This window comes from Rhea pennata, chromosome 18 (genome assembly GCF_028389875.1).
Source record: "Rhea pennata isolate bPtePen1 chromosome 18, bPtePen1.pri, whole genome shotgun sequence".
Lineage (NCBI taxonomy): Eukaryota > Metazoa > Chordata > Aves > Rheiformes > Rheidae > Rhea > Rhea pennata.
The window spans coordinates 8,299,403-8,322,758 of record NC_084680.1 but is presented as its reverse complement, the minus strand read 5'-3'; the positions used below and the strand labels follow the sequence as shown (position 1 = coordinate 8,322,758).

At 43.3% G+C, this 23,356-nt stretch overlaps 1 protein-coding gene across 5 annotated transcripts in view; it reads left to right on the top strand.

Moving 5' to 3' along the window:
- The window catches only part of DNM1 (dynamin 1), a 72,638-nt gene that overhangs the window by 13,177 nt on the left and 36,105 nt on the right, over nt 1–23,356 (top strand). For all 5 annotated transcript variants that reach the window (XM_062591125.1, XM_062591122.1, XM_062591124.1 and 2 more), the window contains exons 2-10: nt 13,781–13,854; nt 15,024–15,173; nt 16,670–16,873; nt 17,459–17,557; nt 18,094–18,254; nt 19,463–19,605; nt 19,685–19,820; nt 20,817–20,884; nt 22,007–22,145. In XM_062591125.1, coding sequence (XP_062447109.1) covers nt 13,781–13,854; nt 15,024–15,173; nt 16,670–16,873; nt 17,459–17,557; nt 18,094–18,254; nt 19,463–19,605; nt 19,685–19,820; nt 20,817–20,884; nt 22,007–22,145 — 1,174 coding nt within the window. The remainder of the gene's footprint in view (nt 1–13,780; nt 13,855–15,023; nt 15,174–16,669; nt 16,874–17,458; nt 17,558–18,093; nt 18,255–19,462; nt 19,606–19,684; nt 19,821–20,816; nt 20,885–22,006; nt 22,146–23,356) is intronic.

Below are 23,356 nucleotides of genomic sequence, written 5' to 3'. Positions count from 1 at the left end.
GTGTGTATATTTTTCGGTGAGAATAGAAGGAAAATATGCAATCACGCTATATTTGTTGAAAAATCAGCCTGGCAGGTAGAAGGGTCTTAGAGCTTCTGGGATGGATCGTGCTGGTGCAGTGTTTCCTATTACTGTGGTTCTTCAGTTATCATAGAATCAGTAAGGTTGGAAGGGACCTCTGGAGATCATCTAGTCCAACCTCCCTGCTCAGCATGGTCACCTACAGCATGTTAGACAGGGTTGCATCCAGACGGGCCTTGAATATCTCCAGAGAAGGAGACTCCACAACCTCTCTGGGCAACCTGTTCCAGTGCTCTGTCACTCTCACAGTGAAGAAATTCCCCCTCACGTTCAGGCGGAACTTCCTGTGCTTCAATTTCTGCCCATTGCCTCTTGTCCTGTCACACGGGGCAACTGAAAAGAGTTTGGCCCTGTCCCCTTGACACCCTCCCTTCAGATACTTATACACATTGAGAAGATCCCCCCTCAGTCTTCTCTTCCCCAGGGTGAAGAGAAGCAGCCTTTCCTCAAAGGGCAGATGCTCCAGCCCTCTGATCATCCTTGTAGCCCTATGCTGGACTCTGTCCAGTAGCTCCATGTCTCTCTTGTACCAGGGAGCCCAGAACTGGACACAGTACTCGAGATGAGGCCTCACCAGGGCTGAGGAGAGGGGCAGGATCACCTCCCTCCACCTGCTGGCAACAGTCTTCCTAATGCACCCCAGGAGACCACTGGCCTTCTTGGCCACAAGGGCACATTGCTGGCTCATGGTCAACTTGTCATCCACCAGCACTCCCAGGTCCTTCTTTGCAGAGCTGCTCTCCAGAAGGTCAGCCCCCAGCTTGTCCTGGTGCCTAGGGTTATTTTTCCCTAGGTGCAGGACTCTGCACTTGCCCTTGTTGAACCTCAGGAGGTTCCTCTCTGCCCAGCTCTCCAGCCTGTCCAGGTCTCTCTGAATGGCAGCACAGCCCTCTGGTGTCTCAGCCACTCCTCCCAGCTTGGTATCACCAGCAAACTTGCTGAGGAGGCACTCTGTCCCCTCATCCAGGTCATTGATGAAAAAGTTGAACAGGATGGGAGCCGGTACTGAGCCCTGGCGGACGCCACTAGTCATAGGCCTCCAACTGGACTCCACGCCACTGATGACAACCCTCTGAGCTCTGCCTTTCAGCCAGTTCTCAATCCACCTCACTCCACTCATCTAACCCACACTTCCTGAGCTTATTTAGGAGGATGTTACGGACAGTTCTCTGGACCCAGACAGTGCTATACTCACAATTCCTTGAATCCTAGTATCACTACTTAGGTCCAATACTATGTATTTTTTAATTTCTTTTTGTGCGTGTGTGTTTTTAAATCAAGTTGAAGATGCTGATCCCCTAAAGTGAAACCAGCCTTGTTTTTCCCTCTAGAATTGCCAGCCTTGAGATCGAAGTTTCATTTTCCACAAATGTGTAATCCTTGTTGCCACATCCATTCAGAATATGCTGGGCTGTTTATTCCCTTGAGTTCCCGATACTGTCATGTGGGATCAGTGCTCTGTTCTTCTTTACCTTGAATATCCCACAGCAGCAAGCCGTATCAGGACTTCACTTTTTATTCCTCCAAAGATCCCAGAGGAAGCTGCATAGCAGCAGTGCTGCATTTCTAGTCTCAAGATTCTTGCTTTTGCAGTGCTGCAGCCTAGAGTCAATGCGGCATTTGCTATAATGGGCAGTGACTTTTTGAGACCAGGCATTGCACTGTAGGCTGTACTACTCTAAATAATCCTCCTCAGTAAAATGTGGAGCTTCAAACAAGAAAATCCCTTTATACTTGTTATCTGCAAAAATACAAAGAGAAAATTGGCTCACAAGTGCATTTGAGGTGCTGAAATGTCCTGTATGCCTTTCCCATCTGTGTTTTATGTCCTTGTGTATTCAGGACTAACCCATCTGCGGGGGAGATCTGGCAGATAAGTCAATCCTCAAAATGGAGGAGGGAAAGGATGTTCCTGGTTAATTCTCTTGCAGCAGACATCAGTTGAAATAAGTGGCATCTCAGGTGAGACAGTGGGTTTAATGAGCCTGGAATTCCTCCTCTTGTGATCTCTTGACTTACACCTGTAGATGCTTGCTTAAATATCTTGGCCTCAGCAGCTTGAGGCTGATATATGGCAGTGAGCGATGCAGGGACAATGTGGACATCAAACTGATTTGTTTCTATGGAAACAAGTAGATTTCACCATGTTGTAGGGTTGTAGGAGGAGAATTATCCCCCTGGGCCTGGTTCTGGCTCTTGGATTGGATTGATTGCTGTACTGCAATTGTAGGGCAGCAGCCCATGAAGGGATTATCTATCTAGTCAGTGATCACAGCTAGGAGAGGAGCATGTGGATCCAATCTCTCCCCATTGCAGTCTTCCTCCACGATGATAACGCAAGGCACTGTGGTTGTGTGCCAGGATTCCCAGGGTCACAGCCCTCCATGGCACTTGGAAGCAAAAAAATTAACCTTGGTTGCTAATGGTCAGAAAGGAGGGTGAATGACACTTCAGGCAGCTGTGCCTGTATATTCTGCTTGGATCTTTGAAGATGGTTATGCTCACACTTCAGCACGTGGTCCTCTAGGCAAGAGCTTGGAGCTATCTGTGGTGCCTGCAAGGACTAGGAGGAGCTGAGATCTTTCAGACAGGCTTCAAGTTTTGCTTGTTGCTGAGATTAATACATATCTTGTGATATGTGGTGTCCTTTTTTTTTCAGAAAGCCCCAGCACCTGATGTCCTATGACTAAGGATGTTCTTAAAACCTTTTTGCTAAAGTGAAAGCTAATCTTAGGAGTCAAAGCAAGATTACAAACATCCTTCAGGTTCTAATGAAAAACAATACTTACTAAAAATCTTTTATTCATACTGGTCTGCAGTATTGGGTCTCTCTAAATGGGTCCTGTGCCCTTGTATTAGAGTCTAGTGCTGACCTTTCAGAAAAGGCTGGCTTAGACCTCTTATACCACAGACTTTCTCATCTCCTAAGGGCACTTGTCCATCTAGGCCACAGTGATAATTTTGAAATGGAAAGCTTAGATTTCTAGCTGAGAGGAAAGCAGACCATGGAAGGCTGGCAAAGGGGCAGTGCTGGTGTTTGAGCTTCTTCCCTTGATGAAGGGAGGAGGGCAGTGACTTCAAGCCTAGACCTGCTCATTAGAGGAGTGCCCAGAAGCCCATTTTCATAGGAAGCATTTATTTTTCAAGATTCTGAGGACTGTGCACTCTTCATATGTGATCATTGCATTTTTTTTCTTTGCTGTTTTGTATTTTCACCACAAAAGTTGTGTGGCTTTTCTAGGGCTGTTACTAGGTCCATGAGCAGCCACAATAGCATGCTTTTACTGCAATTATCCACTGATTTCCTCTCCTTTTTTCTTTTAATTGATTCACTTTTTCTCTATACAATTAGCAAGAAGGGGAAAAAAAAACAGTAGCTAGAGGCACACTTGCCTATTTTCTTCCTCGTCTTACAAATATGGTACAGGAGCTATGTGACCTTCTCAAAGGGAGAGAAATTCCATTTCTGCCCCTCTGCACTGTGTACAGAGGCTTTAGTGCATGTTGTGTAGGTGGAGTTGAGGATGGAGTGCAGCTCTATCAAAAGTCCTTGCTGTATGCTTTGTAGCGCAGCTAACAAGGTGATTGAATGCAGTAACTCATGGTTTTGAGTTCAGTACAGGGGGGCATCAGAAGAACATGGCAACATCTCTCCTTCCTTTCAGGTCATCTAAAAATACATAGAACTTCTTGAAAAGTAAAGCCAGATCCTGCTGTAAGGTCTGCTGACATAAAGCTAGGGTAATGCTCGCTTCCCTGAAATTACTTTAGGCATACAGCAGCAGAAATCCCTGGGGTAAACTCTCAACTGTGTTCACTCTGGTACAGGCTGGCAGGCCCACAGGCTGTCAGAAGAAAGCAGAATACCCTAAGAATGCTTCTAACTTCGTTGGATTTTCTTGCACTGTGAAGGCAATACAAGCACGAAGCTCTAATTCTGCATCAGCTGCATCAGTCTCTGGTGCAGCTATGACTTGGCACAATGCATGCAGTTCTTGTCCAGATTTTGACTTACCCTGAAGCTAGTGGAGCATGAAACAGAAATCAACTCTAAGGATTCAAATCAAAATAAACAATAAATAATAATAAAAACACTTTTTATCTTATCCCATTGGTTCCAGAGACCTACATAGAGGCACGTGCAGGAAGGGGGCTGAGTGAGTTACAAAGATAGGAGATGTGAAGTGTAAGAAAGAGGAAATGACTGTAATGACTCTTGGGAGCTAGTGTGTGCAGTCAGAGATAAGCCAGAGAAGCAAAATGTAGTACACTCTGGAAGAGATTTGATGGGAGGGGTAGGGCAAGGGAAAGAAGAGCTGTTTCTAAGCTAACATTCAGGCAAAAATTACTATGCAGTTTCCTTTCACTTCAGTAGTGTTGCTTATAAAGGTGCTGCGGTTTGAACCACCCACTACACTGGGCCTATCTTCTGCTTAGTTGGCTGAGCCCTTTTAGCCCATCCTTACTTCAACAAATAAGTTCTGAGTGGGGCACTCAATTTTGATTAACATTTTTGATGTTGAGAGCATTTGGAGAGCGGGAGTCCTACAAGAGCATGTAAAATATCGCAGTGCCTTTCAGTGACAGAGGCTTTCTCCTGTTCTGTAGGAAAAAGATGTATACTTCACCAAAAACTTCTTCACACAATTCAAACTATCCTTCTGTCCCCTTCTTATGTCATCTCTATAGATCTAGATCAGTGGCCAGACAATTTTGCTGTGTCCCATATCAAGAAGAGAACCCATCTCAATGTGTGGTTGAGATGGAAGCTCATTCAGCTGTTGGCTCTTGGAGGCTGTTTATGCAAATCATTTATTCCCACATATCAGTGGACAAAACCCCACTATTATGCTTGTTCACTAGGACCTGGATTACACTCACTAAATCTAGTCTGTGTAGGCTTTTAAACAGCTATCAATCCAGCTTTCCACAGAGCTGGGTTCTCTTGGAGAGGGAGGTCTGTAAGGTGCAAGGCTTCCTATCTTCTTGGCATAAAGTATGTGATGTGGAGTGTGTGTGTGTGGTGGTTTTTTTTGTTTTTGTTGTTTTTTTTTTCCTTTTGCAGTAGATGTAGCTTGCTCATGTGATTTTATTTACTTCATGTAATTCTCAACGTGCTGCTTCTTCTTCTTTTGAATAAAGTGAGAGCATAGCAAAGGAAAAAGATGTAGTGGAGCTCCAAAATATTATACATCCTATTCAATTGTAAAAGGAGAACAACAACGAAACAGAGAAAGGTGATTCTTGCAGTGAATATCATAAGGTCAGTTCTGGAGCAGAATGTGTGTTTGTCGTAGATAACAGGTTCTATTTCTACATTTATATTTTTGTTTTGTACAGTGAATTAGCACAGTTATTTTTTTCCCCATGTTTGAAGACTACAATGCCTCAGTCTGTGCATAAAATCTTAACAGAGGCATCTCCAACAAAATGCCCCCCGCCCCGTATTTGCAGGGACCTGTATTAGTATCAACTGCAAGACTGTGCAAAGGAATAAAAGGACTCGATGCAGATAGGGGAATACAAGAAGCTGCAAACTTAGGGGACTTTCTAGTTATTCTGCATCCCTCCTGACTCTTGTGTGTAAATTGTTCAGTAGTATGCTATGAATGGGTCCAGCTTATACTAGTGCTTTGCAGTGCTGGATAGGATAGCACCTGTGAAGCTGGTCTAACAGTCGCTGGGAACTCATCTGATGTAAGGCAAGCTCCAAAAGAAGTCTGTTTGGCCCTTCTTGGCTACTGATCTGGAGAACTGTATTGGGGAAGAACGTCTAGATGTTGGAGATACGGTTTGGGTCCAAGAATTGCTCAGCGCAGCCGCTGTAACTGCTCCAAGTCAGCACAATAGTGTTAACCTCACTTTACAGTGCTCTAAATAGCAACTCAAGGTACAAGGCAGTGAGAGGCCTTCTTCTGTTTTGTTTTTCTTTCTGCTAACATGTGTATATTATACCCATGAACTGTTGCCTGTCTTTATTTTTCACAATTGTATTCTTAAATAATGAATCATTGTATACAGTAACATTGCCAGTATGATAGAATATGGAGTACTTGCATGTATAAATAAAGCTCTGTTGTATCCATCGTGTGACCAGTACCATATTACATTCTAAGAAATTTATACCAAGTGGTTATGAATTTGCTCTTTCACCCTGGGTCACGGCTAAACTCACTGCGGTCTGGAGATTTACAGATAAATAATAGATATTCCCTGACTGAAGCTTCTCTGAGTATGGAAGTGCTATCCTTCATGGAAAGAACATGGCTACTTAGGAATGAGTCTTAGATGTGCTCTATGATTATGGTGCCCAAGTAAGGAAAAAGTATTAGAATAACAAGTTGGGTGCTTTCTTCGTAATATACCCATTTTTAAATTATTGCTGTTCAAGTTGGTCTGAGTGTTGGTTTTTTGTTGTTGTTGCTGTTACTGTTGATCGAGTAGCGCTTCAGGGTAGATGAGAGCTCCTAGGACTCTAGCTGCGCAGTCGACAGGAGAGAAGAATCTAAATCTGTAACGCAGCTTTCTTATTAGCCTGTTAGGTGGCAGAAGGAAAACCAAGCTTGCCCTTACTCTTGTGCCACATATGAGTTAGTTACTTATGAAGATACTTGCGTGTCATTTGAAGAATCAGAGACCAGATAAATGCTTTCAAGGCAGAGTGCTGTGCTACCTTTCCCTACCTTTTGGCAGAACTAAAAGTATCTGTTATGAAGGAGAGCCAGGCTTGAGTTGGTCTTTAAGAAATGGAAAACTTACCATTTCTGAGATACTTATTTTTAGCAGTCAGTAACATTGGTACTAAACATTTTGTGCCTTACAGGTATTCTGTGACTGATATATGTCTTATAGGTATCAGCCTGTGTTTTAAAGATCCGTTTTAGAGAGACATGATGGAGTAAGAATGTTTGAAAACATAGCTGCTGTGCTGTGAGATGAAGTGCAGTTGAGATGTGTAAGCTGTTGATAAAAATGCTTATATCAAGAAGATGTAAATGTTGCCATTTGGTACAATTATCAGGGAAGTTGTAGGTCAAAAACCTTCGTTCCTCTAGATTTTATTGAGATTCTTTAATGCATGGTGCCATGCAGTGAGTTAAAATGGAGAACTCTTGCTGATCTAGATGTGTGAATGATGGATGTTCAACTACAAGACTTGACAGATGAAGCAAAGGTAGTTCTGTCCTTAAAAGCAGGAACACATCTGAATTGTGTAACTAGACTGCAAAATCTGTAGGAGCAGAAACTGCATTTGTTGGTGTAGTGGCAAAATGTATTGTGCAGTGATGTTCTGATCTAGTTACTGTCCTTGGGCACCACCAGAATACAGAAAACAAATACTGGGCTTAAAAACCAGAAGCAGCTGAATCTCTATTTCCTGAAACTAATACAGTCCAAACTGGGCTATAATAGCATCCCCTAATACCCTACTTAGACAAATAGTTAATAAGAAATCAAATGGAAATAAAATGATCAGATAGTAGTGATCACTCTACTTTCTTTGGAGTTTCTTTTATGTCTTCATAAGCAGCTGCTTTGGCTTTTTAATTGAGGCTTTACCTTCTCTAGTGCATTCAGTTCAAGAATCTCAAAAGACGAACACTGAAAAACAGGGATTCTGGATTGGTTGTATCTAGACTAGGACCTGATTCATATTTCAAAGCCCACTATAGACAGCTTTGCAAGCCTTCCAACTTCACTGGAGGAAAGGAAGGTGTTAGTGGAAGCATTTGGTCTTAGAAGAACAGAATCATGGGCTTGCTTCTACTGCTGACTGTTATGAGTTCTGCTGTTACTTCAAGTCCATTTAATTTTTCTTTGCTAAAACTAGTCTTCACAGAGGTGCACTGTGTCAAAGTTCTTTCAGAAATACAGGTTGACAGTGGATGCAGAAGCTGCAAATATTTTAATTCTGTGGTGCAGAATAATTTGTTCAAAAGGCTCAATAAAAAACGGACAAAAATTAACATTAATCTTAATAAGTTTAAGAGTCCTAGCTGTCCATCCTGTGAGCTGACAAATGCTCTTGGGTCAGCCTGTGCAGGTTTTATGCAAGTCTTCCTGTTTTGGAATTGAATTCTTCCTAGGTTGACATCTGGGCTCAAAAATGTATTTATACTACCACATAATGGATTGCAATAAGCTGCCTTGTCCTGGCCATATTAAAGCTTCTAGAATGTATGAGCAGTAAGGAAGTTTTTCCTACTGGATCTTTCTCATGGCCTGTCCCCTAAGATCTGTGTCTCAGTCTCCTCTCAGGGGTATGTTTATGAGCAAAATGAAATTTCTTGGTCAGCACTACATCCTGATCTTTCCATAAATCTCAAGAGGCCTTTGTTAAAGTGATGAGCTGCTACAAGTAGGCAGGTTTCTATGTGCAATGTGAAGGTGGATACCAGAAAGAGGTGCTCTTCTGCTTGCATATGATGGAAGGTGAAGGCACAACAGTCAGATTTGCAGTGGAAGATCATCTGTTGAGAAGCAGGTGCTGTTGGAGCTGATATGCAGGGATGCAGTTAGCATCTATTATCTTCCCACACTGTTGGGAAGACAGGACTGTAACAACAGAATGGCATGGTGACGAGCACAGGCAGGTGAACTGCAAATGTTGTATTGCTGGGATTAAATGCTGCTGTTGTGGAGAATCTCTAAGCTTTAAAGTACAAAACCAGAACAGTGAACTGATTCCCTTCTAGCAAAGCAAGAAGGGACAGACTTGCTCATGCAATCCCTTTTTTCCTTTTTGTTTATCAGGTTTGAGATGATTAGTCCTAACAAAGCAGGTGAGCCAGGCACAATATGCCCGAGATGATCATCATGATGATCACTGTGATGCTGAAAGATTAGTTCCTCTCCAAAGGTTTAATTACCTCTTGTTTAACAAGAAGGCATCAGATTGAGATTATTTCTTTGACCAAAGTCTTTGACCAAAGGGGTAAAAACAGATGTGTGTGCGCGCGCGTGAGTTTTTTTTATTTTATTTTATTTTTTTTACTAGCAAACGGTATGTATCCTTTAGGAACAAATGTGGTCCTATTACAGAAAATTATCTCAGACAAGTTTCTCCTTTTAATGGAGGCAGTCTCATTTTCCTCAGTGTAGTAGCAGTGAATAAACACAAGCAACTTTGAGAGTTTCAGTGCCCATCTCTTCAGGAAGTCCTAGACTGCTTATGTGGGTGTATTTCCTGACTTTTTGTCTACCTTTAATAAAATTTCCCTTCCCTTTCTGTACAACACTAGGACAAACTGCTTGTAGCGTTCAATGCATCCCCTATGTTTTACGACTGGCGCAAAGGAAACATCTTTGGTCTATGTGACCTTTAACTTCTAATCTTCTGTACCACATGGGCCAAAATGGTATTTGTTTATAGAGCAAACATCTGCTTGTTCCATCTTTAATGCTACCTTTTTATTCTGGAGGGTCCCAAGATACCTAATACATAGAGGATTTTAGTATAGGGGGTGTGTGTGTGTGTGTGTGTTAAGAAACTTGTAGGACACTGCCACCCACCAATGCCCTGATTATGTGTGTTTTGTTGCACATATACAACAAAATGTATATGTTTTATAGGTTTTAGTATCTTGACATGTTTCAATTTTGTTTGAGTGTTGCTCTACAGTAACAGCTAGATTCTGTTTTCTGTCCCTCAAACATCTTTTGGCTGTTGCGTTGCTAATGCAAGCTTTCAACCCAAATCTCTATTTTAATGCAGCTATGCATACTAAAATAGAAATAAGACTAGAGGGCATCATGTGATTAGGTTTGCCCTGAGGTAGCTGGAATGCTGGTTGAGAACATGTGTAAGCTCTTCAGAAGTGAACAATACAAGATATAACAAGGGACGTTTTTCATGTCATTTCTCTGCCTGAAACTTTTCTGCTTGAGACCAACCAAGTTTTGTTTCCCTTAGCTCTCATCCTTGGCTTAGAAGAGGAGAGCTATCCCTCTTCAGACCAAGAATTTACTTAGCTCAGTATTCTTCCTCTGATAGCAATTAATAAGAGATCTCAGAATATGGAATATGAACAAGCATGTCTTCCCCTGGCTGGCAGTTAGAGAATGTAGTTGATCTGAGTCTCATTTTCCAGCTTTGATAAACTGCTTGGAGTAGCATTACTAGAACTGATGGTTCAATGTCTTGATGGTGATTTTTCCGTCAATAGTAAGCCAAAGATATAAGCAAGGTAAGTATCTCTATTGCTTGAATGTAACTTCTCTGTGTAGCTGCTTCCCTGTCTCCTTTATACTGTGTTTGAAACCTAGCTGGAAAAAGTGGGATAGGGTGCTATTCCTGCTTACAAGCTTTGAAATCAAAGGTTGTCCTGCCACTTCTGCACATCATAAATGAAACAACAAAAATAATTTTCAGTTCTCATGGTGGAAAATAGATGAGGAAAAACAGGAAGCTGGTGCTCTTAACCTAACCGAATATCCTATTTCAGGCACCACGCTTTGTAGTGATGTATGTACTGAGGCTACTTTTTGATATCATACTAGAAGTTGCTGTGTCATTCCAGAGCTCGGAGCCCTACAGCATGTTATCTCTGAAGACATGTTCTATACCTCCTGCCCTCACTCCAGCCAGTGATGGAATTGAACAAGCCAGTTTATCTAACCCTTCAGCTCTTGTCTGCCCAACTCATCTGAAGTTTAATTGTATTGATTCTCTGTTTCTGATTTAGTTTCATCACTTGTGCCCCTTTTTCTGGAGAACACAATATGTGTTCATGTATATCTTTTCCCCCTTTACTGCTAAATGGACTCAAAAGCTGGGCTGGGCTTGTTGCCATGCCATACAGGCTCTGTCATTGCAGCTGGCAGAAGCAATTTATTCTGCCTCCTCAAAGAGGGCAGGCAAGGATCCTTAACACTGCATTCTCCCTGGCACCCAGCCAGCTTGTTGCAGAATTTACTAATCTTTACTTTTTAGTGTCTATCATTTAAAGGCTTAGCCTGAGCAGGAGGAGGAAAACCAAGTCTGTCCAACAGACTGCAGTGAGAAACAAGATGAATGAAAGAATAGGAAATAACATGGATGTAATAGGGAGGTAGTGCATCAGTTTTATAAAGCTCTTGTCAGTTTTTCTCCCATAATTCAGATAGTCAGTTGTAGAAAAGGCTTGCGGGTTGGACTGTATGCACCTCCCAATAGCTTGTGGATAAGAATACACATTCATTTCTTGTTGTTAGGGATCAATTTGCACATATCTTCACTTGGAATTAAAACAGCACTAAAACTGCTGATTTGGGTGACCAGCTATAGATTTGAATAACAAATCTTCAGCCATCTCTATGAAGAGAGACTTGACAGAAGAATAGTGATAGCATAGCTTTCTCCCTGAAGTTCTGCCAGCACAAATCCTGGCGTACATACTCTCACTGACTTATTTTAACATCAGTATAACTATAGTGGTATTATTTTCCTGGTAAATGTCTCCATGTAGACAAGCCTTAGATTCCGAAGACTAGGAAGTGTGTAATTTTACATCATGAGGAACTGAGAAAATATGTCTTTAGTAATATCGTTATGTGAAGTTTGTTGGACTTAACCAGCATGTGATTATGAAAAACTCCAAAAGGGCAAAATACTAAGTTAATAACATGATAAACATGTTCTTTCAGCTCATGGTAAAGTAGCATAGTACTTAATATTTAGAAGGGTGGAATTGCTAGAGTTGATCAGTTTATGTGGTAAATTAGATTATTTTTCTATAATGCCAGAATCCAGATTCCACACAGGTTTTTCCATCCACCTTTCCCTCAATTTTTCTTTTGTAGCTGTGACAAGCACAATAGAAGTCAGAATTTTGGCCAGAGCAGGAAAGCCTCAGGAAAAGCTGGAGATCAACATGAGGAGAAATTCGATTCCTAGAGAGCTCCTGCATGTAAATGCAAGTGGCTGCTTTTCCTATGGTAAAGTAGGATCCGATATTGCAAGCTGGAGTTCAGTAGCTTGAGTACTGTCTCTGTGCTAAAAAAGGAATCTGTGGTAATGGATACCTCTTCCTTAAGTATAATTGATTCAAAGCAAGTTGGTGCGACTCTGTATTTGTGACTACTTATGCTAAAACTTGATGCTAGAATAGTACTTTATTTCACATATTGACCACAGACATCTGTAGGAATAGAGCTGAGACAGCAGAAAGCTGCTAGAATGATGCAATGCCCCAAAGATTCCAGGGTTAATCTTGCTGGAATGGAAAAAACTAGAGCCAGATTATTTGAAAAGCAAATGAAAGACGAACCCCAGTTAACTCTTTGTAAGGCCTGAAATAATGATAATGGCTTACATTCTTATTTCAGCTGGTGTAGATTTGCACCAGAGGTTGGATTATTCCAGACTTATACTAACTGAGAGCAGATGTTTTTGAGTTGTGAGATATTGTAGGGTGCCTCCTTGCCCTCTCTATACTTGAGGTACTTCTGATATTACTGTGCTATTCTGATAGCCCACAGATGGGGAATTATTTTCATAGCAGAGGAAAGGAAGGTGCAGAGAAATAGAAGAACTTGCACTGGAAATCGGTGGCCAAACCAGGAGCTGAAACCAAACTGTTCCAGTTCTTGTCTGATATGTTGAAACAGAAGCTCATTCCTCATTTTTGCTTTGTTAGTATAAGCTCACTCAGGACAAGAGCAAGAAAATAACACTCAGAACTGAGGGGCTTGGATTTCCCTTTCACCAGAGCAGTAGGAATCTGCTGAAATTAGCAAATTATTCACTGCCACTGCTACCAAGGGAGGTATGAATCCAAGCAATGTAGGCAGGACTTTATTTAAAAAAAAGAAAACCAAATCCATGCTGTAGGCATCAGATTTTCAAGTGATGCTTTTCCCACTGGGCAAGGAAGCAAATTGATCATGTTTTCAGAAATGCTCTATGGCTCTTGAAGAGCCACATGAACAGCTGAGCACTTGAAAACCAGGCCACAAACTAACAAGGTCATCAGCAGATGCAATGAGCATGCCTAGCTTTGCTTAAAGAAGCATTTGGATTGAAAAAAGCAAAGGAGAGCTTGTGGGCTGTGGCTGCTAAGTCAGCATTAGGGGGGAAAAGGATAGAGAGGCGCTTCCTTCCTTTGAAATTACTTGGAATGCAGAAAACTTCAGGGCTCTCGTGAAATTTAGGAGGAAACTGCTGCTGCTTTTGCCTTGGCAGTAGTAGGGAGCCAGGAGAAGTCCTGGGTGGAGGCAAGCCTTTGGCTGCTCTTTATTCTGCTTCAGATGGATCGCATGCTGTTTGCACACTGGCATAATGCAGTATCTTCTCAACCTTAAAAGCGCAGGGTGTGAGCTGTATTTGTGTGTTGCTTTTTGTCCTACCTCGGGTAGCTGTGATTTGTCAAAAGGAGGCATGTTAGTTTTCAGCCTCTGCTGCTTTAACTTCTTTATCTTTCTGATGAAATCTAGATTAATTTTTCTAAAATACAGTAGCTGGATTAAAAGGGCTCTTTAGTCTGAAACTTTGGCTAAGAGAGCTATACCTGTTAGAGATAAGATAGGAGGGGATGTGCCAAGGAGGGTATAAGCTTCTTCAAAACTACAGTTCTTCATCCTCCTTCAAGTGCCTTAAACTCTCTCACACCCATGTCTGAGATGTGCCCTGTTAGAATCCATGAATGCTTATAAAAGCAGAGAGGCCATGGAAAGGGAAGGAAAAAATCGCTGTCACCTGAAACTTCTTATTTCATTTCAGGGACTTTTTGCCACGTGGATCTGGCATCGTAACCAGACGCCCACTGGTCCTGCAGCTGGTGAACTCCAGTACAGGTATGTGAGCTGCCTCGCCTGTGTGTCCAACTGGATTGCTGTCTTAGTCCAGAAAGATGCTGTTTGATCAGCGACTCTGCTTAGTGTGAAAAAGTATATGAAAATTTTCCTCACTAAAAATGACCTGCAGCTGGTTTTTAGTTCTGCCTGTTTAATATCTGATGGATTAAATATTCAGATGCAAAACACTTTTCAATCATCTTATTTGAATTTGTTAGGCAGTTTCATGCATATAGTTGTTATGATTTTCCTTTATCTCTACAGCTGTGACTTTTATGAGTGGATAAGACCGAAAAGGCTAGGAGGGCCCTGCTGATTATCTCCTGAAATAAGGGACTGAGATGATTTTAGTGCCCTGAAAACCCAGTGTAAGAACACTGGGATCTGGAGAGGAACAATTCTAGCAGAGTTTTGTGGCTGATCTTTGAAGCAGTTCACTGTTTTTGCTCCTTTCTTGCAGGGATGTTTTTATTAGTCTTACCTAGTTAAAGGTCTCATACAAAAGCTGGTGAGTGAATGTTTCAGGGTGCCTTTCCTCCCTTACAAGGTGAATTTGGCCTTTTCACAGCAGTCCACTTGTCTTAAATAGTGAGGCAATTTGAAATAGGGTGGGTTTTTTGATTGAAACAGAGGGTTCTTGCATTGGTTAGTCTATTCAAGGACTAAAAGCACCTGCCTTTTCTGAAGTTTTCTTTGCGCGCTCTCTCTCTGTGGTTCTCTTCTCATTGCATGAGATTGTTATTTACCCCTAGCACTTTAATACTGAGCTAGCCCACGCTCTCCTCAGTACCAAGGTAACTCCTACTGCAGTTGTGGCAGTCATGCCTACAGGCAAGTGAATACTAAGCTTACTTAGTTCCAATAGAGAAAGACTTGGATTATCAGTTGAATGAGGACAAATGAGGATGCCACCTTTACTGGGATACAAGCTGGATTGGGAAGCTCTTGAACTCATGTAGGCTCTCAGCTGTTGATCAGATGACATGATTGCAGATACTTCTTTGCAACCTGCCAGGTTCTAGTGCATGAGGCCCTTGCCAGACTTTTTCTTCAACTGTTTTATTGTTTTTGTTTTGTTTTGCTCCAGTACATTACATCTTCATTTAAAAAAACTGGATGTTACTCTGACTCCAAAGACTATTTCTGACTCTTTGCTTCTGTTTAATTAGAATATGGCGAATTCCTTCACTGCAAAGGAAAGAAATTCACTGATTTCGAAGAGGTTCGCTTGGAGATTGAGGCTGAAACAGATCGTGTTACTGGCTCCAACAAAGGGATTTCTCCTGTGCCCATCAATCTCCGAGTCTACTCTCCCCATGGTGAGTCCTTATGCAGCATCTGAAGTCAGGAGGTAGGTGAGGCAGATTGTTGCTTTGTCATGAAGCAAAGATGGAAAGAAGAGAGATGAAATGGAGAGTATTTGGATTTTTTTTTTCTTTTTTTGTGTACCTGGGCCATGCTGTACCAAACTGCCAACCTTTGCCATATTTCTGGAAGGATTTTTGTCTGCTACATTCTAGTCTTTCACTTTCTCCAGTTGAAACATCTGACTGCCAGCAAAAGACCTCTCCCTGAAACAACTGTCTTCAGAAGTAACTTGCTCCTCAAGGGACAGCTCTATTCAATCAGCATGCCCTTTGCTGTAAAGAGCTGCTGTCTCCCCCCACTTTTTGGTACCGCTTTACTGCGTACAAGAAATTCAACAAAAGTGTTGATGCAAAAGGGAGAGGGGTGGCTTTCCTCAAGAGCATTTGTCTTCTGTTGGCATTGTTTGCTTAGTTCTCTCTTGGTAGTGCCAATATCATATGCCATTCATTTTCAGTGGAAGAATTCTGCTCTAACAATGGTCCCAGATTTGTCAGCTTTTTAAATGTGAACAGCTGCTTGGGTGTCATTTGTAGAGTAGCAGCTTGGTGCTTCATCAGCAGTTGGCTGGGTAGGACTTGAGCATGGCTTTTTCTCAACAGGAGAATTAAACAATTATAAGGCTGCATGTTATGGTCCTTCAGGAGAAGGCCCGGCTGACTTTGACACTACCACTGCTTGAATAAGGGAATAAGGGATGTGTGACTGAGCCTGTTAATCCTGGGAGCACTCCTTAATGAGTGGAACCAACTCTCTTGATTCCTCCAGTCTATGCTGTGCAGTGACAGGAGTTACGATCATCTCTTTCCTCTAGTGTAGCATATATGGAAGGACTTTGAGGACACAGAATTCCCTTGATCAGTCTGAAAACAAGTAATTTAAAGGGAATGACAAAAGATGAGAAAACTGTAGCAGCTCTGGACAGTTATGCTACAGAACTCAGGCTGCAAGTATGGTGCTGCTCTCCAGCTGAGTCAGTCTTGGAGTCATTCAGTATAAACACTGACAAACAAGGTGTTGATAGTCCCTAGAGCCCCTCTTCTGCTAAAGAAGCTATCCTTTATCATTACCTCACAGATTTGCAATAGCCTTGTGAGATGTTATTAACCTCATTTTATGGATAAGAGAATGGACATGTGGAGAACCAGAACCTTTCAGAGCCTTGCAGCAAGTCAAACAGCAGATCTCAAGACTCCTTGCTCTAGACTCCCTTGGAATTCTGATGCCATGTTCTGCCTTCTGGGTTCCACTTCTAGTCTCCATATTGAATTAATTGTTACTAAGCAGTAACAAAAGATAACTAGAAAACTCTATGTGCTTCTGAATTGTGTGTGTACCTGTCATACCTATTGTGTGTTGGAGACATTACAGCTACAGGTATTCCTTACAGACCTGGACAGTCCTACCTCAGCTCTCACTTACGTTTTCTCCTATTGTTTTCTGTACCTAGTCCTGAACCTGACCTTGGTGGACCTACCAGGTATGACAAAAGTCCCAGTGGGGGATCAGCCCCCTGACATTGAGTTCCAGATCCGAGATATGCTCATGCAGTTTGTCACCAAAGAGAACTGCCTCATCCTGGCGGTATCCCCAGCCAACTCTGATCTGGCCAACTCTGATGCTCTGAAGATTGCAAAGGAGGTGGATCCTCAAGGTACATCTGTTTCTTACTTTAGCATGACATTGCTAATTGCTAAATACTAATATTTTAGTATGACGCTGCCTCATTGCCAGAGGCAATAATTCTCCTTTTATCTTTTGGTTGTGACTATCCCAGTAGCTGTGGGCTTTCATCTCCTGACTTGGGTTGTGTGTTCACTGACATACCACCTTCTGAGAGGTGGCTGTGAGTGTCAGCAAGGCTTTATACAATATATTTTGTTGTTGTTGTTTAATCTTTTCCGTTGTCCTTGACTTATTCCTGAAGGGGTAAAGGACTTCCTTTTGTTCACTTTTACTCATCCACAATCTGTCTGGTGAATGTAGTAACTAAGCAGGAAACTTTGCACTGAACTTCCTCTCTGTTGTGGCATAGCATGTGGGCATTTCAGCAGCGTTTAACTCAGAACTGACCTCCATTATCTGGTTTGGTTTCATGGCCTTTTGGGTGTGGTGGGAATCTCATGTGTCCAAGAGCCCTTGAGGAGCCAAGTTGGGCAATGTATAGTATTTTCTCTGTTAAGAGAACTTACAGGAGTCGTTTGCTGCTTGATCAAGTATGCTTGTGGGCTTCTAATAGGGCAACGCACTATTGGAGTCATCACTAAACTGGATCTTATGGATGAAGGAACTGATGCACGAGATGTATTAGAAAATAAATTGCTTCCTCTTCGTAGAGGTATGGTTTCTTTTGCTTTGCTCGTGATTTCCTGCCTGCATCTTCCCTGTGTAAAGAACTCTGGCTTCATCCCCTTCCTTTGGTGTTCCTAGAACTTCTGCTATAACTTGTCATTAAGCCATCTCTGTTCCAAGCCAAAGTCAAGAAAAGTTGGGGGAAAGGGCTGAGTTAACTCAGCTTTGTTAATGCAAACTCTTTAGGTATTTGCATCTTGATCTGGAGTTCTAGCAGAAATGTGGCCTTATTCTTCAATAATCTGTAAATTCTTTTTCCTTACTACTTTGGGGGAACAAAGTAATACATAAAATAATTCTCAGTTACACAGTTATATTCTTATTCTGCATACTAAGTACCAAACCTATTTTCTTCAGAGAAAATTATAGTTTTAAACTCTTCTAATTGTTTGCTAGTAATTAGTTGTTATTAGAGTCTCCCTCTTACTGCGTTGCCAGCTATCTAACTTTCTCCTCAAGCTTGGACTCCCCTTTATGTTCTCATTCTTGCAGCCATCTGATCTCTAACCCCAACTCTTCCAGGTTATATTGGTGTAGTCAACAGAAGTCAGAAAGACATTGATGGCAAGAAGGACATTCAGGCTGCCCTGGCTGCAGAGAGAAAATTCTTTCTCTCCCACCCAGCCTACAGACACATGGCTGATCGCATGGGAACTCCCTACCTGCAGAAAGTACTGAACCAGGTACTATCACCAGTTGGGAACTGCCACCTACTGTGTCACAAAACTGTGGCTAGGCTGGTCATCAGGGCTTCTGAGATGTGAAAAATGCTGAAAATCAAAATCCTACAATTCTTGGTCAACAAGCTTGAGAAATACTTACAATTGTCTGGAAGAGGGCTCTCTCTCAATCCCTGTTTTACCAGTGAGCCTTGTTGAGGTTTGGTTGACTCTTTCCTTTTCTGCATTGTAAAAAGAATTCCAGTGCCAGGTCTTATGAAGTATGCCTGATTGGGATAACACTGATACAGTGAAACACATTAAGGGTGATAATTGAGCTTATACTCTAAAGGCAAAGCACTGCTTTATTTTTTTTTCAGTGGTACTGGTGCAAAATTAATAGTCAGTTCATGGAGTTCATCTGGATCTGCACTAACAAAAAGATTTTTGATTTGCCAGAAAATTTCTTCTAAACCTCTAATGAATTCTATGCCTAATAGTAAGCTGCAAAGATTTTTTTTTCCCCAATATGAAATAAAAAAAAATGATACTGGTAGTAGTAATTTTTTTCTTCTATTAAGGCTGTTTCATCTCCTGTTTCATGTAATAGCAACTTATTGTTGCTTTCTTTTTTGTTCCCTTGAAATACTCCCTGGAGAAGAAGCACTCTGGTTTTTATTCTCACCCTCTGGCCCCCCAGTTACATTTGGAGTGTTCTATAGCTGTGCTCTGTGGAAGGCCTCTTTTTAGAGCCTTACCAGTAGCTTTGACTCCTTCAACCTTGCCTTGTTACTTACTGGTGACAAATGGCTTAACCACTACCCTCCAGTGTGCTGCAGTCAAGCTGCAGAGATGAGTGTCAGTGGTGTGCTAACCTGTGGACAGAATAGCCTTACCCTGGTGTAAGTGACAGAGGCTGATGCTTGTAAGTATAACTTAATCCTGGGTTTGAGATGACAGGTTTGTATGAATGGGAGGCTTGGACTATGCTAGAAGGGCAGATTTGAGGGTAAAATGAAGGTCAAGAATGGAGAGGTGATATGGGCAGGAGCTGGAGGCAGAATTCACCCAGCCTATGACTAATATCTGTCCCTGGGATAGACTTGTTATTAGGAATACTCAAAGGAATTGAACACAGAGCAATTGAAGAGCTTTCATCTTTCTGCTGAAGTAGCAAAATTTTCCCAGTAACCATGTACAAGTTTATCTTACTAAACCTTCTTCCTGCACAGCAATTGACCAACCACATCCGTGACACCTTGCCAGGGCTGCGGAACAAGCTCCAGAGCCAGCTTCTGTCCATTGAGAAGGAGGTGGAAGAGTACAAGAACTTCCGCCCTGATGACCCTGCTCGCAAGACCAAAGCTCTGCTTCAGTAAGTGACCTCACCTGCAGGCCCCTTTGGAGAAACTGCTTAGCCATGTGTTCTGCTTCATTCTTTTTGTTTACTTTAGGATGGTCCAGCAGTTTGCTGTGGACTTTGAGAAACGCATTGAAGGCTCTGGAGACCAAATTGATACCTATGAGCTGTCAGGAGGAGCTAGGATTAACCGCATCTTCCATGAGCGTTTTCCCTTTGAACTGGTGAAGGTGCAACTGGCCGCTGAGATCCAATTTTTCTCTTTGCCTGTTGTCTATCACCTCTCTTCTGTCTGGCTATTTACCTCTCTTGGCATCTTTCATCAGCTGTCTTCCCTTTAACTGACCACTAATTTTTATTTTGCCTTTCTTTTTATTACACCCTTCTTCATTTCTTGTTGTCTTCTCTCCTTTGCTGGAGCCTTTTTACAGTGTTGACCTTTCCCCATTAAGCCCTTGTCCTTGTGACAAAACTTAAACTTTCTCCTTCTACTTAGCAGAAAATGTTTGTCTGGCTTAAATCATCTGAATGCTAAATGAAGTGTGCAGAGTAACTTCCCTTGACACAGATAATAGCAAAACAATGTCTGAATGTCCTTGCAGATATGGAGTGTTGGCTGTTTTCCAGACTGAATTGCCTGTAGTGCAGGTAGTGCTGAAACTGATTCCTTGATTGTCAGCACCAGACTGGGCCCTAAAGTTTCCCTAACTCAAATGAATGACGCAGAAAAGAGGATGTATGATATACCTGGGGAAACATCTGTTTCTCTATCAGTGGCCTCAAGGTGGGAATGATATAGAGCCTGCCTTGTATTGGATAATACATTTCTAAGGTCCTCATTGAAGAAGAGGAGAGAGAGCAAAGCTTATGCTAAATCACAGGGGACAAACCAGTTTGTTTTAGACTGCAATCTAGCAATTCAGTCTCATTCCTTTGTCTCTAAGGAGACACCATGTTGTCCATGGGAGCTTCTTGGGCTTGGCATCTGTAAATATAGGCCCTTGGCTATTCACATTTGTCCAGGGTGCTTATATTGGCAACAGCAGCCTTATAGATGTGCTCAATATCCAGCTTTGGGGCCAGTATCTCATCTGTCTCATGACAGTGGTACACATAGCTTGGCATGGCTCCTTTCTCTGTAGTGCATGCTGTTGTGTATCCCGTTTGCGTGTGCACTTAAATAGAAGGGTCAGACTGATTCTGACTAAAACTTTCTCTTGGTGCAGATGGAGTTTGATGAGAAGGAGCTGCGACGGGAGATTAGCTACGCCATCAAGAACATCCATGGTATAAGGCACGTATCATGCACTAGGCAGACCACTGGCTGTCTAGTAAATACCTCTAGACCTTCCGAGTGGAGTTGAAGACTGCGGAGGTACGGTAGGTCAGCCAGAGGGGAAGGATTGCCTTCCTAGGCCCTCCAGCAGCTCGAGCAGGCTTGAATTTGGAAGTAGGGATAGTCATTCAAGTCAGCTGTGCTTTCTCTTTTCCATATGAGAGTCACAGAAACCCAAAAGGTAAAACTGCCTTGGTGATCAGTTATTTTCCCACTCCTTGGGTTTTGGTATAAGAAAAGAGAGAGGGAGGGATGCAAGCCCCTACTTCTACTTCATTTAGTTTTAAAAGTTTGTTTGCCTGCTGTCTCCCCATATTAACCACTGTTCAAAATAGTTACCTGGCGCTGAGCACCTCAACTGCTAGAGATTTGAGGGAGGCTTGGGGCGCCCAGCACCAGGGTCCCAGTGGCGCAGGTGGGAGCGAGTCCCATGCAGGTGAGAACATGCCTGCGTTCCTCGCCAGGGAGATTAATGGTCAGAAGGTGCAAGCTTGAGACACCAACTCCTGCTCCCAGGAAAGCAGCTGGAGCCTGGCGCCTCTCCGTGCCCTTCCTGCGTGCTGGGGTGCAAGCAGATATTGATCTACTTTTTTTTTTTTATTATTTTTTTTAAGCTTAGTCACTAGCTGAGTTTGAGAGAGGGGATCAAACATATTAGTGTCCAAATCATTAAGAAAAGGCCTCTCACCTGCTGCACACCTCCAAGGTAAAATGTGCTGTGGAGGGGCTCAGCCCCCACCTCCCTCAGGCCTGGCCGTGAAACAGCGGCTGAGGTAAAATGGTGGCTTGATGCCAGAGGCGAAATGGTGGCTGAGGTGAAACGGCCACCTGGTGCTGGTGTCTAGCAAGGGCCGGGGTGATGCTGTCCGCAGTGCCTCCGTCTCAGAAGGTGCCAAGCACCCTCCCTTTTCCAAGGACTTCAGTCGGGGCTCGTGCGAGGGGTGTGACATGCCCTCGGCCCCACGTGCTGGGTGTCAGCGATGGCGGTGCCTGCTCAGAGATGTGTATGTAATGCTGTGACGTTCTCCTTGCCCCTTCTCCCCCTCCTGCCTTGTCTCGCCCCCCACCCTGGGTGTTTAGAACCGGTCTCTTCACACCTGACATGGCCTTTGAGACCATTGTGAAAAAGCAGGTGAAGAAGATTAAAGAGCCTTGCCTGAAATGCGTGGACATGGTCATTTCGGAGTTAATCAATACCGTTAGACAGTGCACCAAGAAGGTAACCGGAGGCAGCATGGAGCTGACCCCTTCCCACTGCTCGCTGGCTACGGCACAGCACTGCGGCCCCAGGCAGGGCCTTGCCTGCCGTGAAGCTCGGTGTTTCTAACCACCTCCTCAGCATGACTAGACCTGAGTGGAACCAGCCTGGGGCGATCCAGCCAACAAGCCAAACAGAAAGGGAAGCGCTGCGGCACGTGGGCCGTGGCCTGGCTCTCCTGCAGTGCTGGAGCTGAGGGGATGCTGGAAATGTCCCCCACCTCCTGCTTTGTAGCATGACTTCTGATTCCTTCCAAAGCCAGGGTTGTTTCTTCTTATGGAGCTATTTATGACTTTAAAATTAGTTTCTGGCTTTGTTTTCCAAGCCAGAAGCTGGAATTTAAATTTTACCCCTTCTGTGCACGTGGAATTCAGGGTGGGTTAATCTGGAGCTAGACTTCAGTGTCGGTGCTGGGTGTGTGGAGCTGAACATTGGAGGCTGCAGTAGTTAACAGCTGTGGGCTGTGTCGCAGGGAAACATTCCTGTGGTGTTTGGCTTGGTTTCTGGTTGGCTTGGTCCATATCCTGTTCTGGACGAGCGGCACATGGCTGAGAAGAAGCAAGTTAGTCCATCCACCGTTGGGCTCCTGCTGCCCCTTTTGAGAGAGGGAAGACTGCGGGCTGTGCCCTCTGGGTCCCGTGCTGGGCTTCAACAGAGCGGTGGGTGGGGGAACTGGCTGTAACTCTGCTATCTGGATATGGCTGCCTGTTTCTGTGGTTGGGGTTGAAAAGCAGCAGCAGACAGATGGGAAGACACCTGCTGTTCCTCTCAGCCATGGCTTGCTGCTTCAGACAGGGACAGGTACTGGTGAAAGGACACCTGAGTTAGGAGGTAGCATGGGCACCACAGACTGGAATCACCACTGGCTTTTCAGGTGCAGGTAAATGGGCATTGCAGGAGGTGCCTGGGGAGTTGGACGTCTTGTCTTTGCAAAGAGAAAGAGGTGCCCAAGTGGTGACGCTCAGGTGTTTCTGCAAGCGACAGCAGCCCTTAAGGCCAGGAGCCTCTGCAGAAGGGCTCAGGTGTGCAGACACATACTCTGCCCACCAGGGTAGACTGGGAAAGCAAAGTGCCTGCAGCGAGAGATTGCTCAGGTTTCTAGAGTGCTGGAGGAGCTTCCTTTTTCTGTCCTGCTGTCCTCTCTTGGGGTGTGTGACTGTGGAAGCACCCAG